The following is a 26,018-nucleotide window of genomic DNA, read 5'->3' on the forward strand; positions in this document are numbered from 1 at the left end:
ACCGACTCTTTTCCAGTATATCTCCATAACGGCTCTATCTCTGCTACTAGACTTTCCTCGCTCCCCAAGTAGAGGTTCAACTATAGTTGGTTAAGGTCAGTTGGTTCCTGGGAGGTTTATGGTTGGTCATGCCATTGCTCTAAAATATTGATGTCTTCACCGCAACAATGTTATTCCTTACTCTTCTCTCCCTTCCACAGAGGCCTCTTCGTGTCTTAAGGAGACTGGGGAGAGAAATAAAAGAACGCATGCGAAGGACGATAGGTGGGGCTTACGGGCGTACCACGCACGTTCTTTTTTTTTTTACTCTGTGGGGAAGAGAGCAAAGTATTGTTACTGAAACAGACTAATTTACGAAACATCCAACTAACGAGTAACAACACTTTTAATTACTTTTTAATACAGCTGTTAGTACCTGAGTGTATTCTTGGTCCTTGAGAAAGCTGCTGCCGAAAATTACGACAGGTTCTTCGCCTTTTTTGTGCAGTTCCCGCTGAACAATAGGCAAGGCTGCATAGTTCTCTGTCAGCACCAACAAGTATCGACTCTCTCTAATGAAATGAAAACATGGCAAACGTCTAGCGGGAATAAATTTTACACTGTGCAATCAGAGGAAACGTTGCCTATTTCTGGCGTCTGTCCGTAAATGATAAGCGGAGTGGGTCAATTTATCTTGTTGACTCTCTTACCCTCCGGAGATTTTGCGTTCAAGGCTGGCTTTGATAAGGTTCACTGCAGAGAATGCATCTTTATTTTGCTTCTTCTAGAAAATGAGTAAGAACGCAAAGAATCACAAAAAAAACACTGGAGAAATCTCTGTATAGTTTCGGAAACGTTGTACTTAGACGCCGAGTATTACTGTTATAGCCATTTCGAGGAAAAGTACATTTACACGCCAGTAACTTTACCGTGCAAACGCTTAATTGTAGGGAATCGACTAGGAAGGTCGATTACTGACTTACGTAATCGACAGCTGTTCTTATCGGTTTGCACACAGAATGCCGGCCCAACCTAACCTGAAAACCTTTCGAAGGACTCGAGTGGACGGAATGCCCACCTTTGAATTACAATGGACTCGTAGCAGAGGCAAGTTTAAAACAAACAAATTATTCAACACTCCTACCATTTCGGTTCTGCTAAAACGAACGTGTTTCCTGAAGATTTTCACTGGGTCAATCGCATCCAGTCCCCCAAAATTCCTTCTAATGGCTTGTTCAATTTCTGGCCAACGTGGCTCTCGTCCATGCTCCTCAGCTGTTTTGTACACCATCTTTACCAAGCTAAAATTAAATGTGAGGAAAAAATGATTCAACCGACGCCCGTTTTATCTGAACATTAATGTTCTGATTTTAGCTCGTGTTAATCTGAACATTTTTAACCCAGTTTAATTTCGAATTTCCTATGCTATAACCATGATCAGGGATAAAATATCTAACGAGTTTGAAAACTGTAAAACTGAGAAAAAAAAATATTCCTGACATATAACCACTACATGAAAGAAATAGGCCATTATTGCAAGCTTCAAAGCACTTAATTTCAATTTCGAAATAATGTCGAGTGTAAAACTTGGCCGGGAAAATGAATCAACAAAAATGGCACATTGGCGAAAACTGTGAAAATAGCGTAAATTCGCCATAGTAATATGAACAAGTCAAATGATATGGCAAAGGGGCGCCGTCCAAAGTAGCGATTTTGACGATAATTTGACGAAAATTGTGAATATGGCAAAAATTGGCCAAAATATAATTTTCAAGACAAATGAGATGGCAAAGGGGCCCTTGAAAAGACAATTTTGACGAAAATGGCGAATTTGGCGAAAATTCGCTTATACGATTTTTTGCAGATTCGTCATGGCGTGAATTTCTGGATATAACTCAACAATGGACTGATTAATTATAATGGAAGAGCACTGTTATTTCCGAAATTCCAATGCTCTCAAAAGAACCTTGAGGAGACTGTAAGAGGAGATTAAATTAATCTGGCACTGACACGTTATACTGCATTTGAACTTCCCTACCTGTAGAAATCACGAAGCCCAAAGAATTCCTCCTTTTTAGACTCCCGAAGAGCTTCTGACCGTTTCTGTCTATCGTATAACTCACTGTAACCCTGGGCCAGTGGATTCATAAGTGGAGCAACAAAGTTTTTTACTTTTTTATCAGTTGCACATATGCCCCTAAGTAACATAAAGAAGATGGATCACGCTCGTTAAACTATCTTATTACAACTACATCAAATTAAGGTAGAAACACTTTCCAACACTCATCCTTGACAAGCTGTATATTTATTATTGAACCTTTTACAAAATGTATTTCATCCTCAAAAAGTGTCTTTCTCATTTAAGGTTGAACCAAACCGGTCTGCCTTCAATTAAGTCAACATTTAGCTGATAGTCAATTTTATGTACTAGGACTTCTAGTGTGAAAACATCAGTAACAAAAAATGGTCCTGTTTCGTCTATCAGGTAAAAAATGTTCACTCTGGTCTGCATCTCCCCTAGGTCTCTATCTTTATTGGTCCCCATAACTTGCAGCTCCTATTCAATTGTTAGCAGGGTTGGGCCTTTGTCAGGCACGTTTATTAATTGTTTCGTGAAACTAAAGTGAACACTTTAGTGGGCCATCGTTTACTTTTGAATACCATTCTTAGTCCCAAACCAGAGGAGAACTTACATTGCACTTTGCACCAGCTCCTTTTCGTCTGGCAGTCCACGTGAAAGCATGATACCGCGATTCATTTTTGCAGGATCAAGGGCCCAGTTGGATATTCCAACAAAGGCCACTCTTTCAGGAAACTGTTCTTCCACCTTTACGATGTCATCAGTGGAACTTAAGCCATCCTCCAGCAGTGGATGGAGCGTTTTAAGAGGCATTAGAGGCGAGTCTTCAGCCAGGCCAACTTCATCTAAGACCACAACTGACACGAACTTGTCTGGGTTTTTGCCTTTTTGGAGCTTGCCGCATTGACGGAAAGTCGCAACGATCCCTTCAGCAGTTGAGAGAGGGCTGCACTGATAGGACACCATATGAACCTTGTGGAACACGAAATTAGCATACATGAATAACAAACCTCAGAACAAAACAATGCAATTCAATACAATACAATCAGACACAACACAATACTATGATTAAATCAAACGAAGAGGACATTAAGCAAAGTAGTCCTGCAGTGATCTCTCCTCTTCTCATCTTTGTCGTTGTCATAAAAGATACTTACCACTCTATCACATTCGTTCGATAGATTCTAATAATTGCAATATGATAACAAAAATTCGTAATCGTCTTCTCAGCACATTGGCTTCACCTGCTTAAAGGTCTTGAAAAGGTTAGATCTTGAAGCATCTCCTTCCATGTTATCAGCCACAACGGTCTTGGCTAAAGATTTAGAGCTGCCTGGTTTACCAACCACAAACAACGGAATCCTGAGTTCAATGCACACCACCATCATAAACACATTCTCCCTAAGTGCTGTGTTACGAGCGATATTATGACCCAGTTCTAGCTCTTTCAACACTGCTTTTTGGCATCTGATGACGAAAAAGGAAGGTCCGTGAACCAAATAAACATGCACTCATAAAATCAACACCAACCTGATTTACTTTGTAACCCAGCTAGCTAGGAAAGGTTCTGTATTTATTTCTAGCTTTTCTTACACGATTTCTCTACGTATTCATGTCTTGCGATACCACTGAAAAACGTATACACGAAAACGTATCGCATTTGGGTGTAATGACCTTAATGACAACTCAGTTAAAAGTGTGAAAGGTTTGAACCAAGGAGTCATTTCAAAAGTAGGTTGAGTCTGATCGTCCGGGTGAAAGTAGTCCTGAATAGGACTGTTGTCGTTGACAGTGACTGACGTTTCGACAACCTGTGCGGTAGTCATCTTCAGAGTCAAAGTGAGTTGTATCACGTCAGTTGATGTTATTATACTCTGGTTATTGAAGACAAGAGAACGACTAGAGAAATGACAATTTGACTAACAATAGACGACTGTTCAACTGTGACAATAGACGGATCGAAACGCACCAATTACTGATTACGAGTTTTCATAGCCAATAACATCACGGCTTAACTGGCAGACGAGCAATAACATCGCGACGTAATTGACCAATCAGATCAATAAACAGAGTATAATACCATCAACTGACGTGATACAACTCACTTTGACTCTGAAGATGACTACCGCACAGGTTATCGAAACGTCAGTCACTGTCAACAACAACAGTCCTATTCAGGACTACGTTCACCCGGACAATCAAACTCAACCTACTTTCGGTTAAAAGTATTTGCACCATCTGATGTGGCAGCAAATAATGAATTGCTAGTGTGGCCTACCTTGAAATTTCCTTAAAAATTCGCTTATGTCCACCTGGTAGTTGGCAAGGAGGGGAAAAGCTAGAAGCCACTGCACGCCGATAAGGTTCTCTGTCTTGAAGTCTTGCATGGTAACACACTCCAATTGAAAGTACCAGGGCACGTGACACGTCATCAATGGGCTAAAACAAAGTTAAGGCGGGTATTTTGTGACAAGTGCAGATTCATGCCATTCTGAAAACCACATTTTTCTACATCGCACGTATGCTTTACGCAATGAAAAAGACATTCTCAAATGAACAAAATGTTTTTTATTCCATCACGTCTCTCAAGAACATACTTAGAGTATGCTTATTTAGTATGTATACTCTATTTGTCTTCAAAGGACAAATCCCCTTTACCTTATGCAAATCATCCTGTTCATCTTCCTCCTCATCATCAATGTTCTCATTTTCGTCTTCACTTTCCTCATATTCCTCCTCAAGTTTTTCATCCATTAGAGGATTAAGAGCATCGCGATGGTTGTAGAACCAGACCATCACTCTCATTGCACGTTCTACATCTCGAAGGCTCACAAAGCTACACTCATCCTACAAAATAGAGTATTGCAAGACAAGAATTCTTCCAGAGTTCTTACTAGCGTGGATGGAAAGGGCATAAAGAAGTACAATACATTGAGATCAGATGTAATGTAAGAAATAAAATACGGTGCCGTTGGATAAGTGGCATATAAGACAGATTAGTAAAATCCAACTAGTGGTCTATTATCAATGCTGCGTTCTGATTGGTTGAGCTACTACTAGGCTAGATGTTATAGCCCACTAGTAGCGAAAAGCGCGGGCTTTTTGGCGGCAAAAAAGGATTAAAGTCCAGCTTTAACTAGCTAAAATTCTTTTATTCTAGATATTTTTGACCAACTAGTTGGATTTTACTAAAACAATAATTCTTCTCGCCCTCATCGCCTCTGAGTCAATAGCCCATTCGGCCTTCGGCCTCATGGGCTATTGACTCAGAGCCCATTCGGGCTCAAGGAAAAATTGTTAAATACCATTTTACAGTTATAAGCATAGTATCCATGCCTTTGAGTGAAAGCGAGGCTGAGACTGACCTTGTTTTGATACAAACCTCCTTTTCTCATGGAATGCATGCTTAAAAATACTAATCTGCATAAGAACACATTTAGATAATAAAGCAAGAAGGGTCGTATAAAAACAAGGTCAACTTCAGCTTCGTTGCCACCTGTAACTGTAAAATGGACTTTGAACAGTACATAAAAAAATACAGTCAAACCAGAATTCTCACTGAAACTGGCTGTAGTGTTGAAAAAAGTCTAATTTTTGTTAAGTTCATACAAAACGGAAAAGGAGATGCACACAAAACACAACAAATGCACTATTTTTTACCGTCTGATCTCTCATGTAACGCTGAGAAGCAGTCAGCACTCTCGTCAGCGCCGTGACCAAAGGCTTATCGCCTGGAATCTGTTTTTTTTGAAGGACCTTTTACGAAAATAGAACACCACATCAAGAGTATTATTCAATAGCACAAATATGAAATATGTTGCACTGTAAAATACCTATGCGATGTTCGTGTCGACAGCGACAACTGACACTGACTAAGACGTTTTCAAGGATTGTTGCTTAAGAATCGATTCTTCCATAGAATGTATAAATTGTTACAGTATGAGAAATCAGCCGACATTTAGCGACGCCACTGGTAGTTTCCTTGCGAAATGACGTCTGAGAAACGAGCGTAGAAATTTCACACTGATAACGTGTCGCTACCCATATCTGGGAAGTGCTTCTGGTTGGTCGTCCAGCGAGGGAAATTTACTTCAACCAATCGGGAGCACTACTAGACCTTGGTAGTGACACGTCATCAGTATGGAATTTCTGCACTTGTTCCTTAGACCTCAGTTCGAGGCGAAACCAAAGATGGCCTCGCGAAACGTCGGCTGTTTTCTCAAGCTAAAATTGTTGTCAAAAAAACGGCAGGAAAACGACATGGGACACAGAGGTACACATTTTAATTATTTGCCAACACGCTGTAAGACGCTCTGTCTCACACCATTATATGTCCACTTACAAATCTGCTGACAATTTGACGTGTATAGAGCTCCTCGATCTCAGGTTTCAGTTGGCCAAAGTCCCAGACCAAAGGACGCATGCTCTCTGGCAGAGAATGGACTCTGTAGACCAGGTGACGGAGAGGAATGCGCCCTGACATAAAACAAAGCAAATGAACTTTTCTTTTCTGAAAACTAAATAAGGGAGTACAAACTAAAGATAACTAAAGATGCCAAAGTATTTCAGTCTGTGCATGAAATGTAATTGGTTTCACTTGAACGCAAAACCGTTCTGCTTTCCCCCATTTGTAACACACTGACTCCAACGTCAGTTTGATGTAGCAAGTTTCTTCTATTAGCAAAAGAAACTTTTTACAGTTATTTTTCTTCAGACTTTCGAAGCATGACACATTTTGGTAAGTTCAAATGAAGGTAAAGGAGCATTAGCTTCACACTTCAAAGTATGCCGCAAACGGAATGGTCACAACTGCCGTAGAAGCCTGCGTCTTACCAAGCCGATCATGTGTTTCTTGAGTTGCAACATGGTAACCCAAGCCAGCTGATTCCAGTTTATGGATCATTTCTTCTGTGTGTCTGCAAGAAAAACAAATGTGTCAATAGCATATGTATATTTGCTTAAAGATACAGCATCGACAGGCCAGGCAGATGTGTGCTTACTTCCTGTAAGGATTACATGCTGCAATGAATTGCAATCTTTTGAGCCCAACTCCGATTTTTCTACCGTTGACTCTGCGATCCACCATGACTTCTTTGATCATCCCTAGAGCATCTGTTGTGTTGGCCTCATCAAAGAATAACACCGTGTCAATGCCAAGGCTTTCGTTCCTTCTGGCCATCTCCTCAGCCTCCTTCACTTTCTTTTCAATGTCTTTGTGGGATGTTCCTCCGTGAACCTGTTAAGGCACAATAAGGAACGAATTACTGACTCTATCGAACGTTTTACTTCCCAAAGCGCCAAGAGCCAGATAAGGAACACTAAATGGGGAATTAAAGGTAATCGGCTCGGTGATTGTTTTTCAGTAAGGACATGTTTTTAAGATAAAAAAAAACATAAATCTCCTCCCACTAAAACTTCGCTTATAAAAATTAATAAATGATATTTACCATAATTAGTAGTTTCTTACCTTCATGAGCAACATGTTCTTGGGTCCTCCGGGTCCTGATTGTAAGCCACACATGTACCGAATAAGGCAGGTTTTTCCACACCCTGTCTCTCCCATTATGACCACAGGAATACCACATCTTCGAATGTAACAGTTTAAAAGTAAAACACAAAGTATACTAGTAAGTAAGTAAGTAAGTAAGTGAGTAAGTAAGTAAGTAAGTAAGTAAGTAAAGACTTTATTTTATGAGGGTTAGCACGAAATAGCCGGGGCTAAACTTGTGGCCCTCTAAATAATAAATAAATAAATAAATAAACAATAAAATAATAAATGAGTATACTAAGCTATAAAAAATACAAGGTAAAAACCAAAGAATACAGATACTATAGAATCTACTAAATTATTTAAAAGATAAAATATAGCATTATAATCATCTCACAATTCATCAAGTATCTTTAATAGAAAAATGATCAAGATTCTGCTGTTGTTTAAAAAATTCATTCCACAATGCTTTTTTAAAAGAATCAACTGAGTCCCTTTGCCTTGCAGGCAAAGATAAGCTGTTCCATGCTTTGCAAGTTGTTACGGTAAAAGTTCTGCCTCCTTCTGTTTCGCGATTATACCTCGGAGAGGTTAGGTTAAAATTACAGTACCTGGTTTGTCTACTGTGGATGTTACTGTTTAATTTAAGTAGATCGTTTAGATAAACAGGGACGTCACCTTGTAATCGCTTAAAAGCAATGATACATTTAGACATTAAATCGTCTTTATAAAAAGGCAACCATTTCAGCCGATTAAAAAAGGGAACTGATGGTGCTAGAGGGGGGGCATTCAGGATTACTCTAGCTGCTCGTTTTTTGGAGCTTCAGGACCCGCCCAAGGCTTTCCTTATCACAATTAGTCCAGAGGACACTTGCATAATTAATCACTGGCCTGATCAAAGCATTGTAATAAAGTAATCTTTGTTTAAGGGGCAGATAATTCATAATTTTCTTTAACAAGCCGATCCGCTGTGAAACTTTCTTACAAACAGTCGTAATATGCTCAGAGAAAGATAGCTCTTCATCAGTCTCAAGACCTAGTAGCTTAACGTTCATAATGTTAGTTAATAAACTGCCATTGCAAGTAATCTCAGGGTTATTGTTTATTTTGGTCGAGAGTCGCTTTCCCTTCACGGTGAGGACCTTGGTCTTTTTTTCGTTGAGTGGAAGCCTGTTGGCCAATGCCCAGTTAAAAACTTCTGATACAGATGTATTAAGAGATTCCTGCAGTCCTCCCATGCTGCCACAATCTGCTGACGACGTGATTGTAGTATCGTCTGCATAAAGATCGATTTCAGAGGAGCTGACATGAAGTGGCAGGTCATTAATAAAAACTGTGAAAAACAAGGGGCCAAGTATACCGCCCTGAGGAACCCCATGTTTCATAAGCGCCATGTCTGAGACGCAACCACCCAAACAGACAAGCTGGTGTCTGTCCGCTAAATAAGACTGGAACCACTTCATTGTTTCGCCAGCAACACCATATAATACAATATACTAAGACTTTGGGCAAAACTGTGACCGGGTTAACGGCGCTCAAGCAGGATCTCTGGAGTTTTTTGGTCGTGATGGTGGTGGAGAAGAGAAGACAACATAACCGTAACGATGTGGTGGAGGAGAGATAACATACCGGTAACTATGGTAGACTGGTGAACAAGAAACGACGACAATAAAATTGTGGTGGCAGCGGTGAAGAAGCGGGAATAATAACATAAGCCTCCTAGTGTGGAGGAAGGAAGACCAAAAATTGTGGGGGTGATGGCCATGGCTGAGGAGGGATGACAACATAACCACGGAGTTGGCGCCGGTGGTGATTATGGAGAGGGGAAGACAACAAAATCGGGTCTTTGCGGTGGGAAAGGAAGGACGACGACAGAAACTGTGCTGGTAATGATGGAGAGGAGAAGACAACGTAACCGTCAAAGTGTGGTCGAGGAGAAAGGACGATGATAAAATTAGGGTGGTGGTTCAATAATCAACAATTAATTCGTCATGCAGTTGAGGCTTTAGTGGTGGTAATTTTAAATGGGGCTATTTGAGTGTGAAGTTACTCACACATTTCTCATGTCTCATTTCTCAAAGGATTTCACTTACCTGAAGCGCATATGGATGGCTAAAATTTTTTTTAGATTGTCCGTGGTTAGTTCGTATGAATCATCCGGATCATAGGGCCATTCAACACCCATTACTCCACAAAGCTTCTCGATTTTCTCTCCCCTAAGTTTAACAAAAACAGCGCATTAACCTTATCCCACCATGGTACAAGAAAACACGTGGTAGGAAACTTGGTACAGAAGAATCAAAGTCTACAAATATCATGTCAAATAAAAATATATATATTTCATACTTGCTCCAAGATTCGTAGTTAGTTTCCATGTCAACCTTTTGGACGGAAAGACCAGTACGTAAATGCCTTGACATCAAATTAGGCTGGATGATAACACGGCGGCCTGGATCAATTAAATTCCCATTTTGGTCAATATGGAAGCCAACAAACGTCATGGTAACGCGATCTTGATTGAAGAAAATGTAGGGATGTGAACTGTTGAAAAAAAAAATCCATGAAGAAAAATGAAAGAAAAAATGTAAAAGGAAGAGTTACATTTACAAAAACTTAGAGAAGCTTTGTAAAAAGTAGAATAAAAAATACCACAAATGTGACTTTTGCGTCTTAACAGGAACATCATAACTTGATAAACTCTTACATTTTAGAACTACAAAACACGCATATTGCCTAAAAAATAAAATGACCAGGAAAATTACTTACGAAAATCTAATACTGAGAATTAAGCGACTCTCCCCTTAAATAGATCTTTAAAACTTTACCTATTGTCATGTTTTAAAAGGGAAAGACACATGCGTGACATCATACCTGGTTTCCCAGTGTCTTCTTAAAGACAACTGGACAACAACTGTTTCTTCTTCGTCATCATCAGCAACATCGTCACCGCGTTCAACATGGGCTTCGACAGGTCTATCACAACAATTTAGAGATGGCGTAGCAAAATCCTTAAAAAAGAGAAGTTCATAACAGGTACCAAGAGTTTGTTACAAACTTAAACATGTTAGTACAATAGGGACAGCACTTAATTGTGAACTCTTTTGTTCCTAAACTACGTTGAACACAACGATCGCCACGATCGCTACGATAGTTAAAAACTGAGTTGTTTCCGTTTAATCGCTTCGATCGCCGATCCTTTAGGCGATCGTCAAGATCGTCACTGCGTACTAACCACTTCAAGGGTTCGGAAATGGGGCCTATCGTAAATCCTCTATTAAGCCCCCTCCACCCTTCTCAAATAGCCCCCTCCCTCTCTCTACTAAGTCCTCCCTTTTCAGGAGAAGATAGTTAATACGCGCTCCTCATTTTAAGCCCCTCTTCATCCCCTCTTGTTATCATTTACTCAACTGGCTAGACATTGCTAAGAGACGAAAACTTTCTGTTCTTAAACTAACTTTTAAATCTCTGAGTGATGCAAATTTTCCTGAATACCTTAGACTTAGTACTCATGCAGTGCCTGCATACAACTTGTGATCCTCTGTTGCTCCACTCTTAAGTATCCCCAAAGAATCTGGCACCTTTATGGACTCTTTTGCAAATCAAAATTGCCCCCGGATTTGACTCTATTTCAATGATACATAGATATTTTAATTTCACAAACCCAAATATTAGATATGGTCTATATGTTTAGTTTCATTTATTTATTAACTTATTCATTTTTTTTTTCCATAGAATTTTCCATCTCCTATTTTCTGTAGTATTTTCTATGAGTTTGTATTCTCATAGAACTTAATTGATATTGTATTTGTAAATTATTAGATTATTAGTTTAAATAGCTTTTCCTGTACAGGCAAAGAGCCACTTTGTGGATTCTGTATTAAAGTCATTCTTCTTCTTCTTCTTCTTCTTCTTCTTCTTCTTCTTCTTCTTCTTCTTCTTCTTCTTCTTCTTCTTCTTATTATTATTATTATTATTATTATTGTTATTATTATTATAAGTATTATTATAACATATTTTTATTCAACTTTAAAAAAAATATGTGCATAATTTACAGAAATATTTGAAGTAAGAATTAAGCACTATATAACATTAAGAATAATATAAATAATAAAAATAGCAATCACTGTGTCAATAACGATTTCGCGAATACATTCCTTGCGGCTCAGATGCGGTTAATAACTCTTGCAGGCAGTCCAGAGTTTTAAATTAAGTCATTACGAATCTGTCTCTGATATCAAAAAGAAAACAAGTTAAATTCCTGATTCTTTAAAAGAAGAGAAAAGAACTTTATTTATATTATTTTTTTTTTCGCAACTTTTTCAAAGAATTAGGAATTTAGGATTACGAAATTTTTTCTCTTTTTAAGTTGTTTTCTTTTTAATATCAGACACGTATGGATTGGACTGCCTGCAAAAGTTATTGACTACATCTGAGAATGTATTTGCGAAAGAATGTATTTGCGAAATCGTTATTGACACAGTGAATGCTATTTTTATTATTCATACTATTCTTAACGTTATATAGTGCTTAATCCTTACTTCAAATATTTCTGTAAATCATGTACATATTTTTTTAAAGTTGAATAAAATTATTATATTATTCTCATCTTAAAATATATATATATATATATATACACCCGTTTTCAAAAAGGTTTTCATACAGAGAGATATATAGATAGATATCCGCGAGTTATACGGCGTCACCAAATTGGTAGGCCAAATGCTATGGCATCTGTAGCAAGTGACGAAGCATTTTTATTGATGGAGTGTATTAAAAAATGCGCTGTCCAGGGGCGTGCTTAAGAGAAACTGTAAACTAACTTGAAAGCATTTGTGGCCGAGAGTTTATTCTGTCTTCAATGAGACGTTGCCTTACAGGCCCCGATTTTACACGAAAAAAGGTGAGATATTAATATGTATGACCCGCTCAACATGGTTATGATAAAATCTACTTCTATGAACCTAGTAAACGTCTTGGTCCGTTTTAATCAACTGCTATAATATTGTTGCTCCTTCCCACATATCCAATATGGATATCCACCGTCACATCTTCCTTCTCAGCGGTTTCGAAAACACTTCTTTTTTTCATTTCATCTGCGTTTTTCCCCTTATCCTGTAACGACAACAATGATATGACCTGCAAGTGACCGAATTCCTCATTCTTTAATTTTCAACAGAATGCAAATCAAGAGAATTGCAGACAATATTCGTGCATTATTTTTGCTAATTGACAAATTGCAACAAAGAACCTGACGAAAAAAAAATTATTGTTGAACCAAGTTTTTTCGCAAGTTAGATAATAACAAGTGTAAATGCACACGGGCGCACGTGCAAGAAAACAAAAGTATATATCTATCTATATATCTCTCTATATGAAAACCTTTTTGAAAACGGGTGTGTATATATATATATATATATATATATATATATATATATATATATATATATATAGATAGATAGATAGATATATATATAAACAAATCCAGGTAATTCACCGTTGGATCCAGAACAGTGCTCTACAATTAAGGAGCGGTTTAACAGTAAATAGACTACTCAATATGAGCACATATGGATTTTAATACAGGTCTGTTTCGTAGACCAACAAAAAGTTGATCCACTCATCAGTTAAACTCCATACACACTGAAGCATCACAACGGTTAACACAGCAACATGATCGCGTGACATATTTTTGCGGTTGTTATGACAGAGGCGTTATTCCAAAAAAATAGTTTATAAATAAAAAAAAACTACGCGCGCTTATGATACAATACACAAAATTTCAGGAATACTTGAGAATATATTTTCTTCGATGTCTACAATTTGATATGAGTTCGTTTCGTTTGTTCAGAGTGGCCATCTGTGGATTAGAGTAATATGAAAAACTTCTCAGTGATACATAGGTTACAGCGTTTAGTGGTATTAGAGTATGACTTGGCCTTTGCGATGATCTTCCACGAAATTGAATAGCCTTCCTTCTTTTCCTTTAGTTTCCACAAATGTTTGCTCAGCTCGGTGTCGTTCCGCCTTTTCTCATGCTTAAAAGACATTTGGAGGTTGCTATATATATATATATATATATATATATATATATATAACACAAATGAACTGAAACCAGTGAAAGAAAGAAATAAATGACCACAAGTGAAACTCTAAAAATTGCCTTGAACGGGGTTTGAACCCACGTCCTCGACTTTCTAGTGCCGATGTGTTAACCACTACACCACCAAGACAACCACGCTAACGCGCAGTCGAATTAAAGGCTTTATGGCTCACGGGACTCCCCAAACAATATATATATTCTATCTATCTATATATAGATAGATAGATAGATAGATAGATAGATAGATAGATAGATAGATAGATAGATAGATAGACAGATAGACAGACAGATATATATATATATATATAGATATATAGATATATAGATATATATATATAGATATATATATAACAGTAAATAGACTACTCAATATGAGCACATATGGATTTTAATACAGGTCTGTTTCGTATATATATATATATATATATATATATATATATATATTTAGTATATACACACTCAGTGATCTTGGTGATTTAAGCAATCTGATTGGCTCGCTATCTCGGACTATTCAACAATATTCACCTGCTAGCGAGTGGATAATGTGTGAGCTCGGTGTTTTTCCCATTTGTTTTAGAGAACGATCTTTTACAAGTCGACAAAATCCTAGGGCTGACTTTTTTTTAAGGCAAGAAATGCGGCGTTTTTCAATTTACTGTAGCTGAGTTTTGTGCTCGACGGATTATTTACAACTTCGGTGTATTCGCGTAGAAGAAGTCGTTTCGTGAACTCAGCGTTTTCTAACAAGAAAATTTTGGCTCAAAAATCGAAGTTTATTTATGACAAACAAATTTAAAAGGAAATGTTTGCAGAAATTGTACCTTTCAAGTAAACAGGAAAAAGAATGATACAGGAAGACGACGTCCTACCTCGAGCAACCGAGCCGCCAGTTCGGTCGGCATTTCATGCGAAGAACGACACAACAAACCCTTTTGGCTATAAACTTGGCAAAAGCAGAAAGAAAACAACAAAGCTCTACTTTTCTTCTCAGGTAAGGAAACAGTTCAAACTTTTAGCGGTTCCATTTAAGCCATTACGCTGTTGTTTGCGAAGTGATAAACTTGTGAATTGCCATGTTTGAACATTCTGCAAAGATCTATTTTTAAACTTTCGCGTGATTTGATCTGTCAATCAAATCGTACTTTTTAATGGTTTCCTCTCTGATTTTGTTGAGATCACTTCGTGTGTATATACTAAAACAATTATTCTTTTCAATCTCGGTGAATAGTGGCTTTAGGAATGTTTACCTCGCCGCTTTCGCGGAATAATTGTTAAATATATATTATTATTATTATTATTATTATTATTATTATTATTATTATTATTATTATTATTATTATTGTTATTATTATTATTATTATTAAATGATAGACTGTATTAATCAATAACGACAGTAAAACTTCGTATGGACTGATCCAGACTGGCCGTCCGGATTTGTTTTGATCCTCGGCTGAATGACTTCCAACTTCTTGTACTTGAGCGTTTACTAGTTCTTTAAGGAGAACGGATACCATCTTCTTTGCTTAACTAAATAAGCCCCTACGTCCCAAATAAGCCCTCCATCTCTATAAAGTCCCCCCCAAATGTGATTGAAATAAATGAGCCCCCTAGGGGGTTTCATAGAGGATTTACGGTACCCCAATTTTACCACTCTCTCAATGCTTCATTTAGGAACATAGTCAGGATGTTTATGCTGATTTCCCGGAAAAAATGTTTGGCCCAAAATAAACCCAAACAAAAACAGGGGTGAAAAAGAATGCCAGAATTGTACCCAAAATCTTAAAGACAAGGAAAAGATCGGCAATCTAGTTAATATCCATGTCATATAACGATTCACTGTATATAACATAGATGGCGCCCACCGCCGTCCGGATTTCAGGCACTTTCCCCAAGGTTTAGGGTGGGTAGCATTTAGTTCCTGGGAATTGAGCCACATTTTCCGCGCGACCGCACCTTTCCATTTTTCTTACCCGAGACATGACGATCATAAATTGGACCACAAAACTTCTAAAGCCCTCAAGAGTGTCTCCCACAAGTTCCATGTTACAAAACGCACTGTCTTCACAAGCTTGGAGCTGAGAGTTGAGGAAGTTCACAAAATGACGGAGTTCAGCCCATGACGGGTCCACAACGCCACAATTTCTGAAACAAGTACATAAACGATCACTAAATCCTTCTCCCTTAATTGGCAATATAGCTGTTCATTCCATAGCTCTAAAAAGGTATCACTACAGTTGAAGAGGCAAGTAAGATTATTTTGTTGTAGTTTTATAGCGCGAGCACGGCTCTATATTAAAAGCCTTGTAAACTTAGGACTCGTGTTTACTGAAAAGGAGCAGTTTCTTTCTACATTGTGTCACTTTTGATATAACTGAGATATGTCAAATCCTGAATGGACACACGAAGACCTAATTACCAATTTCGACCTTTGTTACTCTGCCATTCTTGAAGAAATGGTGAAAAAAATATTTTTATATAGAGTGTACCTTGCAAGAGTTTCAATACACTCTGCATGGTCACCCATCACCTGACTTGGTATAAACCAGAATTGGTTCAGGTTCCCTCTTGCTGACTCCCAAAACTTCAGATACTGAAACGCCCGTTGAACATGTGAGCTTTGAAATTCAGCATTGTCGAACAGAGGGCTGAGATTAACACGACCTAAAGGAAAGAGCAAAAAGTTTGAGATGTAATGAGTATGCGTGAACATTGCCGACATTTTTAAGGCCACCAAATCTATATACGATATTTGCGCGTTGTAATTTTACCTTACGTGTTATATCTACTATTCTGTTCAAGCTTTTCACACCCGAAAGCAACTAACATCAGTTTTCCTCTCATCATATCCATACATAACTACCTCAAGAAAAATACTTCGATCTTTAAACATATTCTCACCATTAATTCCTTGAGTAAATGTATGTTGATCAGTCTAGAGAATTGGATGTGTTCACATGCAGTTCTCTAGAACTGGGACTTAAGAAGTTATTACTGTAATGTACAAGGTATAGTCGAAGAAGCCCCTGCTGATTCTGCAATTGTAGCACGCATTCGGGACTCGGGTCTCTCAGTCATACAAACTTTCGTTGTGTTTACGGATACAAATATAATACTCATTGCAATAAAATTAAAATGAAACACGACAGACATCCCGTTCAATTAACCTAATGGCAGCTCAAAGAGAAAGGAATATGTACTTACAAACTAGAATTTCTTACCCATTTGCTGAGTCCTTAACTGACTCAAAGTTCGCAATGGTGTTCCACATTCAATGGTAGGAAGCAGCCTGTAAAAAGGCTCTGCTTTGACTTTTCGAACGTCACGCTATTGAAAAAAACATAAATCAACATTTCAATACCTTCCTTCACTAAACTCTTTTACCATCGTTTACATCTCATTTTTTTAAAAAAATAGCTTTACTCGTGAAACAAAGATCATGTAACCTTCCACGAGCCACTTGTTTGTTCCTACCCAATGGTCTTATGACATTTTTGAATAGGGCTAACCAAATAACCGCGCACGCCTTGGCATGATTCATCACCAAAATGAAATATTTAAAAGATAAGAACAGATAGGCAAACGCGACATCAATGCAATGTATCTTATTGCCCAGAAAGTCTTAAAATCGGTCCAATAACAATATAAAAAGCGCTCTTCATTGATCGGTTTTTTCTCTCGAGAAATAAGATAAATGCTCCCACAATATCTCTTAGGCGGCTCTGATGATGGTTTAACGATTCAATGAAACTTACCTTAGAAAGTACCGGTCGCCTTTGAACGGTTTCATTGACCCCTTGCTTTGGCCCCGTCGTTAGCTCAATCATATACAAATCAGATACTCTACGTCTCCAGACCTGTCCACTACTGCTTTTCAAGACACCAAGTATCAAGAGATTGAACAGAAGTGCGTCAAGACCACTCTTCACCTGTCAAAATACAACCATCACAATGTTGCTGAGTTGAGATAGGTGCGAATCAGTTCTATTGATTGGCTAGTGTATGCGGTGTTATTTGTTGTGGGATAAAAATGTTTTGTACAATTCAAACATTTTTAAGTTCGAAGTTATCTCGACCCTTTTTAAATACGTTTATGTGATATTTATTCAGTTAAAGTACGCTAAAATATTTCATTATCTAACAAAGTATTTAGTACCGACGGATGGACATCAAGGTGAAAAATCCGGGAAAGTGGCAGATCAGGAACAATCATGTGCGGTAACAAGGACTCAACAACGGCGCACTGATCGACAGCTGGTCCATAAACTGGGACGCTGATACACAGAGGCATATCTGCCTCCATATCTCTGAGGTAACCCAATACTTCATCATTGTTCCCAAGTTGAACTAAGCTTTCACTAAGTCGCCGAACCACCAAGCTCTTGCCGCAACCTGCCCTTTCTGAGGACACAACTCTCACTGACAACCTGTATGGGATAAACGGAATGTTTCTTTTAGAGACAGGAACGCAAAGGCAATATATTACAAGACACACCTGTTGTTCATCCTGTTTGGACTGTGTTTCGTTAAAGGTGGTGGCGGTTGTAAAGGAAGTGGTAGTGGCCACTCAACTGTCACTTTCATGAGTTGAGGCTAATAACGCTGGAGTTACTGCGCTTTTCATAAACACGAATTCTGAAGTTTAAAAGCCATTTGACGTTCGCGTTTCGCTGCCGTCAATCATCTTAGCGGACCTCTTCGGAAACAAAAGTTTACATCAACGGGTTGAAAAGGTCATGGTTTGTGATTTGTGATTGGTGGATTTCGATCCGTTTTGTTTGTTTCTATGTTTCAAGGTTCGTTGTTTGTGATCGTAATTTTGAACGGACGGCCGCGAACAACGTAATTGTGAAGGCAACTTTTGAACTACAGAGTTTGAGTGTTTTTAAAAAGCGCCGTAAAGGTGATATTGGCAGTGGTGCTATTAACGTGGCCCGTTGCTGAAAATTAGCAGCAGTGGTGTTTGGTACTGTAAATGACGGGAATGTTGGCTATTCTATTTTGTTGGTGAAATACTTGACTTTAAATATGCAAGGTGTTGGTGTTGTTGTCTATGGTAGCGGTTCGTTTGTTTGGTGCTATTGGTAGTGGTCGGAAGAGTCGCTGATGATGTCGATATGGTATTGTTAGTTTTAATGAGGGACTGATGCAGTCGCTGATTTTCCAGTAGTAGTCGTTGTTGTGCTGTTCGTTGTGATAGTGTAGTTGGTACTGCTAATAGTGGGGATGGTGTTTTAGGTGGCCCTGCAGTTTAATTGTGCGCATTTCTGGGTTTCCGTATCTCTTGTACTAGGTTTTATTCAATGGATAATTTAAAAAAATAGGAATCCTCGTCTACAAAGGTCTTTCGACGCGGGTTTAGCTTTAGAGTCACAGAAAACGTAGTCATTTAGAAAGATGTATTGTAAAGAGAAAGAGAGTGAAACTTTCTCTCCTTACTTTTCCTTGTCCACCATGGCAGCAGGTTCCCATGGACGGATCTTATCTTGCAGCCTTCCTTGCAGTCTAGAGCACGCCTTGAACTGTGTCTGCAGATATTGCCTGATATCTTTTGATACAGCACAATGTGGAATAGTTCCAAGTCTGTGCTGATCAAGTGCTGCAGCCATATGAGATCTGTCTTCATTCTCAGAACTGCAGATAACCACAAGAGACAGTCCTAAAACGAGAAAATATTCACTGAACTACAATGTCCCCCAAAAAAGATGAAACTAGTGTTACTAATTCTTTCAGGCGAAAACTCCCTTTGCATTAGTGGGAAGCGATCTGTTAATTTTCCAAGTTTAACAAAAAGGTAAAACGAACATTTAGACCAATTATTACCATGAGTTTTTATTCATACAGAGAATAAGAGAGATTTTAAGCTGAAGTCTAGGACAGTTACAGTCCGTTACTTTGCCCGTTAGTTCACATTAATTCTTTTGACAATTAGCGCAGACAGTGAAGAGTTAAAAGATCTGCCCTGTCTTCAGCCTCTCTGACGACTTCTTCATTTTCCTCGTTTTTGGAATGAGGGCTTAATGAGTTTGTATGATTGTTTTTCAACACAATAAGGTACAGCATTATTGCGTTTACTGCAACACTTTAAACAAATGGAATTCTTTTTCAATTTTTAACACTTCTATAGTACCACAGACTAGGGGATTAATGAAAACGGGGAGGCTTAGTGAAGGCTGGAGGTTTAACAGAGGAAATACAGTAGCTTGAATACCATCGTTACGATTGTATTGAGGTTCTTGCAGTAAAAACTCGAAGCTGTCAGCAGCTTTCTGAGAAACAGTGTAGTCAAGAAGGTCAACATTCACCAAACAGTACATTTGTCCATCAGGGTCTCCAAGGGCCCGTCGCCAAAGAAGCTCAATCTATAAGGGAAATGGATAAGACACAGTCTAATCGGCTAATTATAGTGCCGGCTGGCAGGCTACAGTTACAGCAAACTAAGCTACTGGCAAAATATCAATTGTTAAGCTTTAAAACCAGTATCCCTGCTCGCAGAAATCAGTCACAAGAGAGAATCCAGCGATGCCAAAAGTTGTCACACTAGCTCACACTGTGCCGGATGTTCACGCGCAAACTAATCAACCGCTAAATCACCAAGCGTCAGCACATCACTTAAGAACTCACTAAGTCGAATCTCCTCGGGCAAGAGTATCCCGGGATACCACACAAGCCTTCAAACATATCCGGATTTGCAAACAAACTTTGATCGACAAACGTCACGTCCTACCTTCCTCATGAGGACAAAGTTTCCGAAGCTTAATGAAAAGTAAAAATCTATGTGATAAGTACGAATGTTCTCATGGAATGACGTGTTTCTTTCCCCAGTGTCAGATTGCTTTTAAAAAAAGTCACACATACAAACTATAAGAAAAGGGAAATGAAACAACATCAAACGTTGTTTCTATTCATCTGTAAATCGAAAATGCTCACCTCTTCTGCAGTTGTATCAGAAGAGCATATCAACACTTCTTCGGAACTCGGCAGAGATGGTGAGGTGTCTTGCATGTACAAGGACAGCACTGTTCCTAGAATGTCATCTGTAATGGGATTGTTAAATAATACTAACAAACTAACACTGCAGTAAGTTACGCTAAAGTAACAGTAAAGAGAGAACGACTGTATTGGACTGAGCACAATATGGAAACAAAAATAAAGAACGAAGACCAAGAGCAGACTATCACATCAATGGAAGAAAAGAAGAAGGAAAGAAAAGAAAGATGAAAAACTTGCAAGTTGAGAATTTAAGAAGCAGTGAGAAAAATATATCAACTCTTCATGGGACCACGTTTGATTTTACCTTTTGGAATAACAACAAGATTTGGCTTTCCGCGCTTTAAGTACTTTGGATGACGTCTACGTCGTTTATTGAGGCCTGCAAACAACGGGTAGACACGTTTTAGTTCTAAAATGCTGCAAGGCAGCAAAAGTTCGAAAACTAAATTCTTAGCAACTACCAAGATGTTTCATATTGTCCTTTATTTTCTAGTTTCTGATGTTGAAATGTTCTTATGCAGGAAAATTATTCCTTTCTTTCCACGCTCCCCAGGTTCTGACAAGTGAATATTATGAAAGATTTAAAAATATCAAAGGTCAGAATCAAACCTTGTGAAGCAAGCTGGCTTAGAACTTTTCCCAGCTCATCAAGGCTCAGGAACTCCCCGCCCGCGGTCTGGTCAAGACTAAGTGCAGTTTCCATAGGTTGTGAAACTTCCTCTGGCTCAATTATCATGTCCTCAGAAGGGCTTAAGAAGCAGAAAAGAATTACAATCCAATGAACGACTGTTTGTTCCTCAGTTTACGCTTAAACTATAGCCTCTGTATTTGAATTTTTTTGTTAACACCGAAATTGTTTTCATTTATTGTTTTCCTGGTTCGACTTTTCGTCAAGTTTGACTTAGGAAACATTTTGTAGTTAGAAAATTTAGACAACATATATGCTGCTTTCAGAAGTGCCAATCTAATCACTGCGAGAGAATTAGTTTGGCAAAACAAATGTCATTGAAAAGAGAAAAAAGGTTAACTGCCTATTCTGGTCGATGAAATATCAGATAAAGACGATCTAGTCATTTCGCTATTTCGTGTCTTCAATCCTGTAGCGGATATTCAGGTTTCCTGAAGATTTGTTCAAAATGTCCGATAACTCTCTGAAGGCCACCTTAGGAAACATGCACAAATGAAACTCACCATCCCGTAGATAGCTTACCTTCCATCTTCAACAGAAGCGGCTAGGTCTTTATCGATCAGCGCCAAATATCTGGGATCATGGAGGGCTTCTAAGTAACTAGCATCAATTACATCTTTATTGCTGGCGTTTTTTACACACCATACAATCAGATCTGCTTCGCTGGCATCTTCACATGACATCATTGCTGCTATAGCAATCTGCTCGGCCTCTGGGTAACCAATCGATTCCAATTTTGCCACTAGTGTTTGAAACATTTCCGCATTCGATGACTGCGACCTTGGCTGGTGCAGTGGAATGCTACGGTGAACTGTGCCAGTAATGCCATACGACCTGACGATATTGTGGCCTGTTTGCTGGTTGCAAATCCCACAAGAAATAAGCACCGACTTGAGAATGGCTGGCTCAACGCCCGGCAACACACTCTCCAACAGGTTATAAACCTCAAGAGGAATGCTATCGACAGCTTTGGGACCTCTTCCCTGAACAACGGCCAGCTGCCTTCGAAGGACCAACAACTGCCGGGTGGTGAAATGATTCAATTCACTATACAACATACGCTTGGTATGCAATTCGTCTTTCCACTGTTGAAGACTCTGCTCCATCTGCTCGCTTTTTTCTGCCAAATCATCTGTTAGATAACGGCTGGTAGTAAGCCGAGGTGTACACTGAAATTCATATTTCCATTTGAGATGGCTGACTTCTCCAGCTTTGCGAAGTGCAATGTATACTGTAGCAAGTCGCTGAACGCATTGCAGAATCTATCAATTTTGGAGAAAACAAATTCATAAATTTCTAAAGAGAATCTAATATATATGTATAGGCCATGAAAAAGCGGCACCTATATGCTTTCATTTCATTGCCTTGATGATTCCAGACATTCCATGGTCGCCCAAAAAAAAACCACGCACATCCCCTTAACGCTTGGCAACAACAAGATACCAGGGACACCCAACGTCAATTTTCGGAAAATATCTGTTCGGAACACGATTTGAAATCTTGAATTTTCCGAACATTTGTTGTAAAATTTCTTGTTTGCCTGCCTCTCCTAGGATTTTCGAACATCTAAAAAATGGTATAAATAATTAAAATACGTTTAACAATGCTATGTTTAAATGTTTTTTAACTATATTCTCGTTGGGTGCCCCTGAAGATACCGGTACCTTCGGAAGATCCGAATGGCCGCACAAAAACGAAATGAAAAGCCTGCAAGGTGATCTGGATATTTCCCCAAATGAGTTTGATACTAAGGCTTCGTTACTTTTGGCCTTTAATATATCAGGTAAATCCAACAGTTAGTAGTCATTATGAAGTGCTTTCAATGTCTTAAGCCCAACGAGAAAAGCTTTGGTAAGTAAAAAGTGAGTTCCCGACGACATCTAACACTGGCATAGTGAGGATTGAAATTGATATAGAGACCGACAAAGGAGAGCGCGAAAGCCATGAGAGCAAGGTTTTCGTATGGTATTTGAATGTCAATATGGAAAAAACCCAACCCGTTTGCCTAAAATGTAGACAAAAAACTTACCTCAACAAATCGATCCACGTCTTCTTTACCACTCGAAGCTTTAGCGGCAATGAGCATCAGCTTACTTTGCAAATCTTTCAGGTCGTCGAGAGTGAATCTCTTCTCATCTGTTGGTAACTTGAGCTGGATTACAGCATCGAGGGTAAGCGTTTCAATTGATTTCTCGACGTCTTCACTGACGCAGCCAACACGGTATACACCATGTTCATTGATGGCTTTAGCTTCCATTAGAGAGGATTTTGCCACTGAACCATGAGACTTTTCTACTCCTTTTAGCCACTCTAACTGACGACTTGTGTCTATCTGCACATTAAACAAAGTCAAATGTGACATTCGGAGTTCAAAGTAGTCAACTATGGCGTTAAAAAGACAATGGAATGTTTGACAAAAGATTAAAAAGGTGTCTTATCTATATTCTGCAGTATCACTTTAAGTATTAACAAATGAATTACTGATTTGGAGTTTAACAATGAATCGTATTCCTTAAATAAAACTTGTCAATCCTGGCACTTTGGTACAAACCAATGAGTGCTACTGTAATCTGCTATTTAAATTGGAAACTGCAGTGCACTGTCAGCAAAACCTGCACCAACTTTCAGCTGATTTTGCTCACCATCACAAAACTTACAAATACCCTAAACAAAAACATCTTATTCAACAGTCATGCAGAAGATCAAGAAGTCATACCAGTTTTTGAGGGAGGCTAGGGTCTGCATCCACTGCATTCCACACTGGTTCACATGTTTTTATCAATTCATCAAATCCAAAAGAAGATTTCAAGTCAAAGATAAGAGGAGCAAAGCCGAGGCAGCTGGTATGTAGACACGTGATCCTTGCTGTTTCCGTCTCCCCAGCTGAGATGATGGCCAAATCTACGAGGACCTTGAGTTCTTGAGGGCCTAAGATAAAAATAAAACAATGATAGTTTAGCAGCCGCAGTTGTTTAGAAAGACGGTAGTATGACTTATTTATACTATGTTTAACGGCATAGGCTAGAAAAAACTAAATTCACGACTCTAGAATTCTGCTAATCATTTACCAAATCGTATGTTGTACTCTTCTCCAGTTGGAATAATCTGATGTTCCCATGACAGTATCTTCACAGTGTTTTCGATCCTTGAAAGGCATAAACGCCTACTAAGATATGTTTTGAACAACTCTGCATCTTGCTCAGCTAGTTAGACTCAAAGGATTTTTAAACAGTAACTGTCAATTGGAAGCCCAGAACGTTTCAGTACTGTTACATAAAGTAAGTAGATTTTGCTTTCTCTTTTCACGTATTAGATATATTCTTGCCGTATAAATATAACTTTTTTCTTAGGCTCTTCTACCTTTAATTGTTTCCTTCAACCACGATATAAAATCTTGGCATTTGTTGACAGCAGCAAGACATTTTGCATGGTTAGAAGTTATTTTCGACAGAGCTCTTCCTGCGTTTTGTAAAGCAGTATTCATGCTTTGAAGCGGTCGCTGTTTGAAGTCTTCATTCATCTGTTTACATAAAAAGAGACAGTTTTAAATAACCTAACAATAACGGCTGCATGTCTTCAAGCTGAAGGGGGAATCACGTATAAGTATACAGAGTTAGTTTCAACGTTTTGGGTTGAGCTTTTTGTTTTCGCTTGTCCCTGAATATGATTACGCGTGACAATGCAGAGTAAACCAAAAACAGGCTACCAGCTAAGGGCGCTTTCCAAAAGTCAGAACTGGACGGCTGGATCAAGGCCGGACCAGTCATTTTGACAATGAAATAGGCTTTTCCAAGAGTTTTTTATGAAAACCCATCTCCTTCGTGCATACTACTTAAGGCTAGATAGTTTTGATTAAAAGAGAAGATTTCATTGCGACGGGAATGGTCTGACCAGTCAGATCTGGCAAATGGAAAGCGCCCTAGGTACGTATACAGTTACACTTAGACAGCACCATGTAAAGATAGTTATTATGGAGCACGTAAAACTACCCAATTTCACTCTTAAAGGTGTAAATCGAGTCAATTTAAACCAATGGTTTTGACAAACCTGATTATGCACGTCTTCTACCAAATGAAAATCTCCTTGAAGACCAAGACGTTCTCTGAACTCTAGGATATTATTAGCGGCGTCAATGCAGTTTCGTAATTTGAAGTACTGTTCAATCTGGTCAATGCGCTTGTTTATTTTGTCTTCACGGACCTTTACTGGACTGTCACTTTTTGAGATGAGCAGCCTCATCTCTTTGACAAGGTCTTGACTATCCTTAAACACCTGGAAGAGCTTGTCGATCTCTTGGAAAGAAATAGCGCCACTTAAAAAACGCTCTTGTAACGACTGTAGCTGTCCATTTGAAGGCGCCCAAATTAACTCTTGAACTTCTTCAACACTCAGCAAAAACGCTTTGTGGCCTTCTCTTTTTTCAGTCATTTTTAGTGCTTTCTCGCTGCTTTCTTTCCAAAACTGCCGTAAAAGTATGCTGTCAGCAAGTTTGTCTAAAGTGGAAATCATCTGCTTTCCCTTCAGAGAAAGCCTAAAGAATGTCACCACCGGAAACGCTTTTTCTTGAATTTTAATCGAATGTGCTAGTTCTTTAATCGACAGCTGAGAGACATCCAATTCTGCCTTTTTTTGCAGATCATCCACATCAACTAAGAAAAGAAAGGTACACAAAATTGGGACAATTCAAGGACAT

The 26,018-nt window shown here is 38.6% G+C and overlaps 1 protein-coding gene across 2 annotated transcripts in view; it reads right to left on the reverse strand.

The window, feature by feature from the left end:
- Nucleotides 1-26,018, reverse strand: part of LOC140937042 (E3 ubiquitin-protein ligase rnf213-alpha-like) — a 108,546-nt gene that overhangs the window by 50,995 nt on the left and 31,533 nt on the right. For both annotated transcript variants that reach the window (XM_073386568.1, XM_073386569.1), the window contains 31 exons: nucleotides 25,373-25,974; nucleotides 24,686-24,845; nucleotides 24,042-24,253; nucleotides 23,355-23,657; nucleotides 21,848-22,587; nucleotides 21,247-21,386; nucleotides 20,942-21,016; nucleotides 20,575-20,681; nucleotides 19,856-20,006; nucleotides 19,084-19,303; nucleotides 17,801-18,071; nucleotides 17,400-17,573; nucleotides 16,866-16,971; nucleotides 16,134-16,308; nucleotides 15,618-15,789; nucleotides 10,419-10,555; nucleotides 9,894-10,088; nucleotides 9,641-9,763; nucleotides 7,527-7,644; nucleotides 7,060-7,295; nucleotides 6,893-6,975; nucleotides 6,402-6,535; nucleotides 5,720-5,815; nucleotides 4,718-4,906; nucleotides 4,338-4,498; nucleotides 3,304-3,526; nucleotides 2,673-3,031; nucleotides 2,018-2,176; nucleotides 1,124-1,280; nucleotides 690-763; nucleotides 416-551 (listed from right to left, as the gene is read on the reverse strand). In XM_073386568.1, coding sequence (XP_073242669.1) covers nucleotides 416-551; nucleotides 690-763; nucleotides 1,124-1,280; nucleotides 2,018-2,176; nucleotides 2,673-3,031; nucleotides 3,304-3,526; nucleotides 4,338-4,498; nucleotides 4,718-4,906; nucleotides 5,720-5,815; nucleotides 6,402-6,535; nucleotides 6,893-6,975; nucleotides 7,060-7,295; nucleotides 7,527-7,644; nucleotides 9,641-9,763; nucleotides 9,894-10,088; nucleotides 10,419-10,555; nucleotides 15,618-15,789; nucleotides 16,134-16,308; nucleotides 16,866-16,971; nucleotides 17,400-17,573; nucleotides 17,801-18,071; nucleotides 19,084-19,303; nucleotides 19,856-20,006; nucleotides 20,575-20,681; nucleotides 20,942-21,016; nucleotides 21,247-21,386; nucleotides 21,848-22,587; nucleotides 23,355-23,657; nucleotides 24,042-24,253; nucleotides 24,686-24,845; nucleotides 25,373-25,974 — 6,188 coding nt within the window. The remainder of the gene's footprint in view (nucleotides 1-415; nucleotides 552-689; nucleotides 764-1,123; nucleotides 1,281-2,017; nucleotides 2,177-2,672; nucleotides 3,032-3,303; nucleotides 3,527-4,337; nucleotides 4,499-4,717; nucleotides 4,907-5,719; nucleotides 5,816-6,401; nucleotides 6,536-6,892; nucleotides 6,976-7,059; nucleotides 7,296-7,526; nucleotides 7,645-9,640; nucleotides 9,764-9,893; nucleotides 10,089-10,418; nucleotides 10,556-15,617; nucleotides 15,790-16,133; nucleotides 16,309-16,865; nucleotides 16,972-17,399; nucleotides 17,574-17,800; nucleotides 18,072-19,083; nucleotides 19,304-19,855; nucleotides 20,007-20,574; nucleotides 20,682-20,941; nucleotides 21,017-21,246; nucleotides 21,387-21,847; nucleotides 22,588-23,354; nucleotides 23,658-24,041; nucleotides 24,254-24,685; nucleotides 24,846-25,372; nucleotides 25,975-26,018) is intronic.

Source organism: Porites lutea, chromosome 5, assembly GCF_958299795.1.
Source record: "Porites lutea chromosome 5, jaPorLute2.1, whole genome shotgun sequence".
NCBI lineage: Eukaryota > Metazoa > Cnidaria > Anthozoa > Scleractinia > Poritidae > Porites > Porites lutea.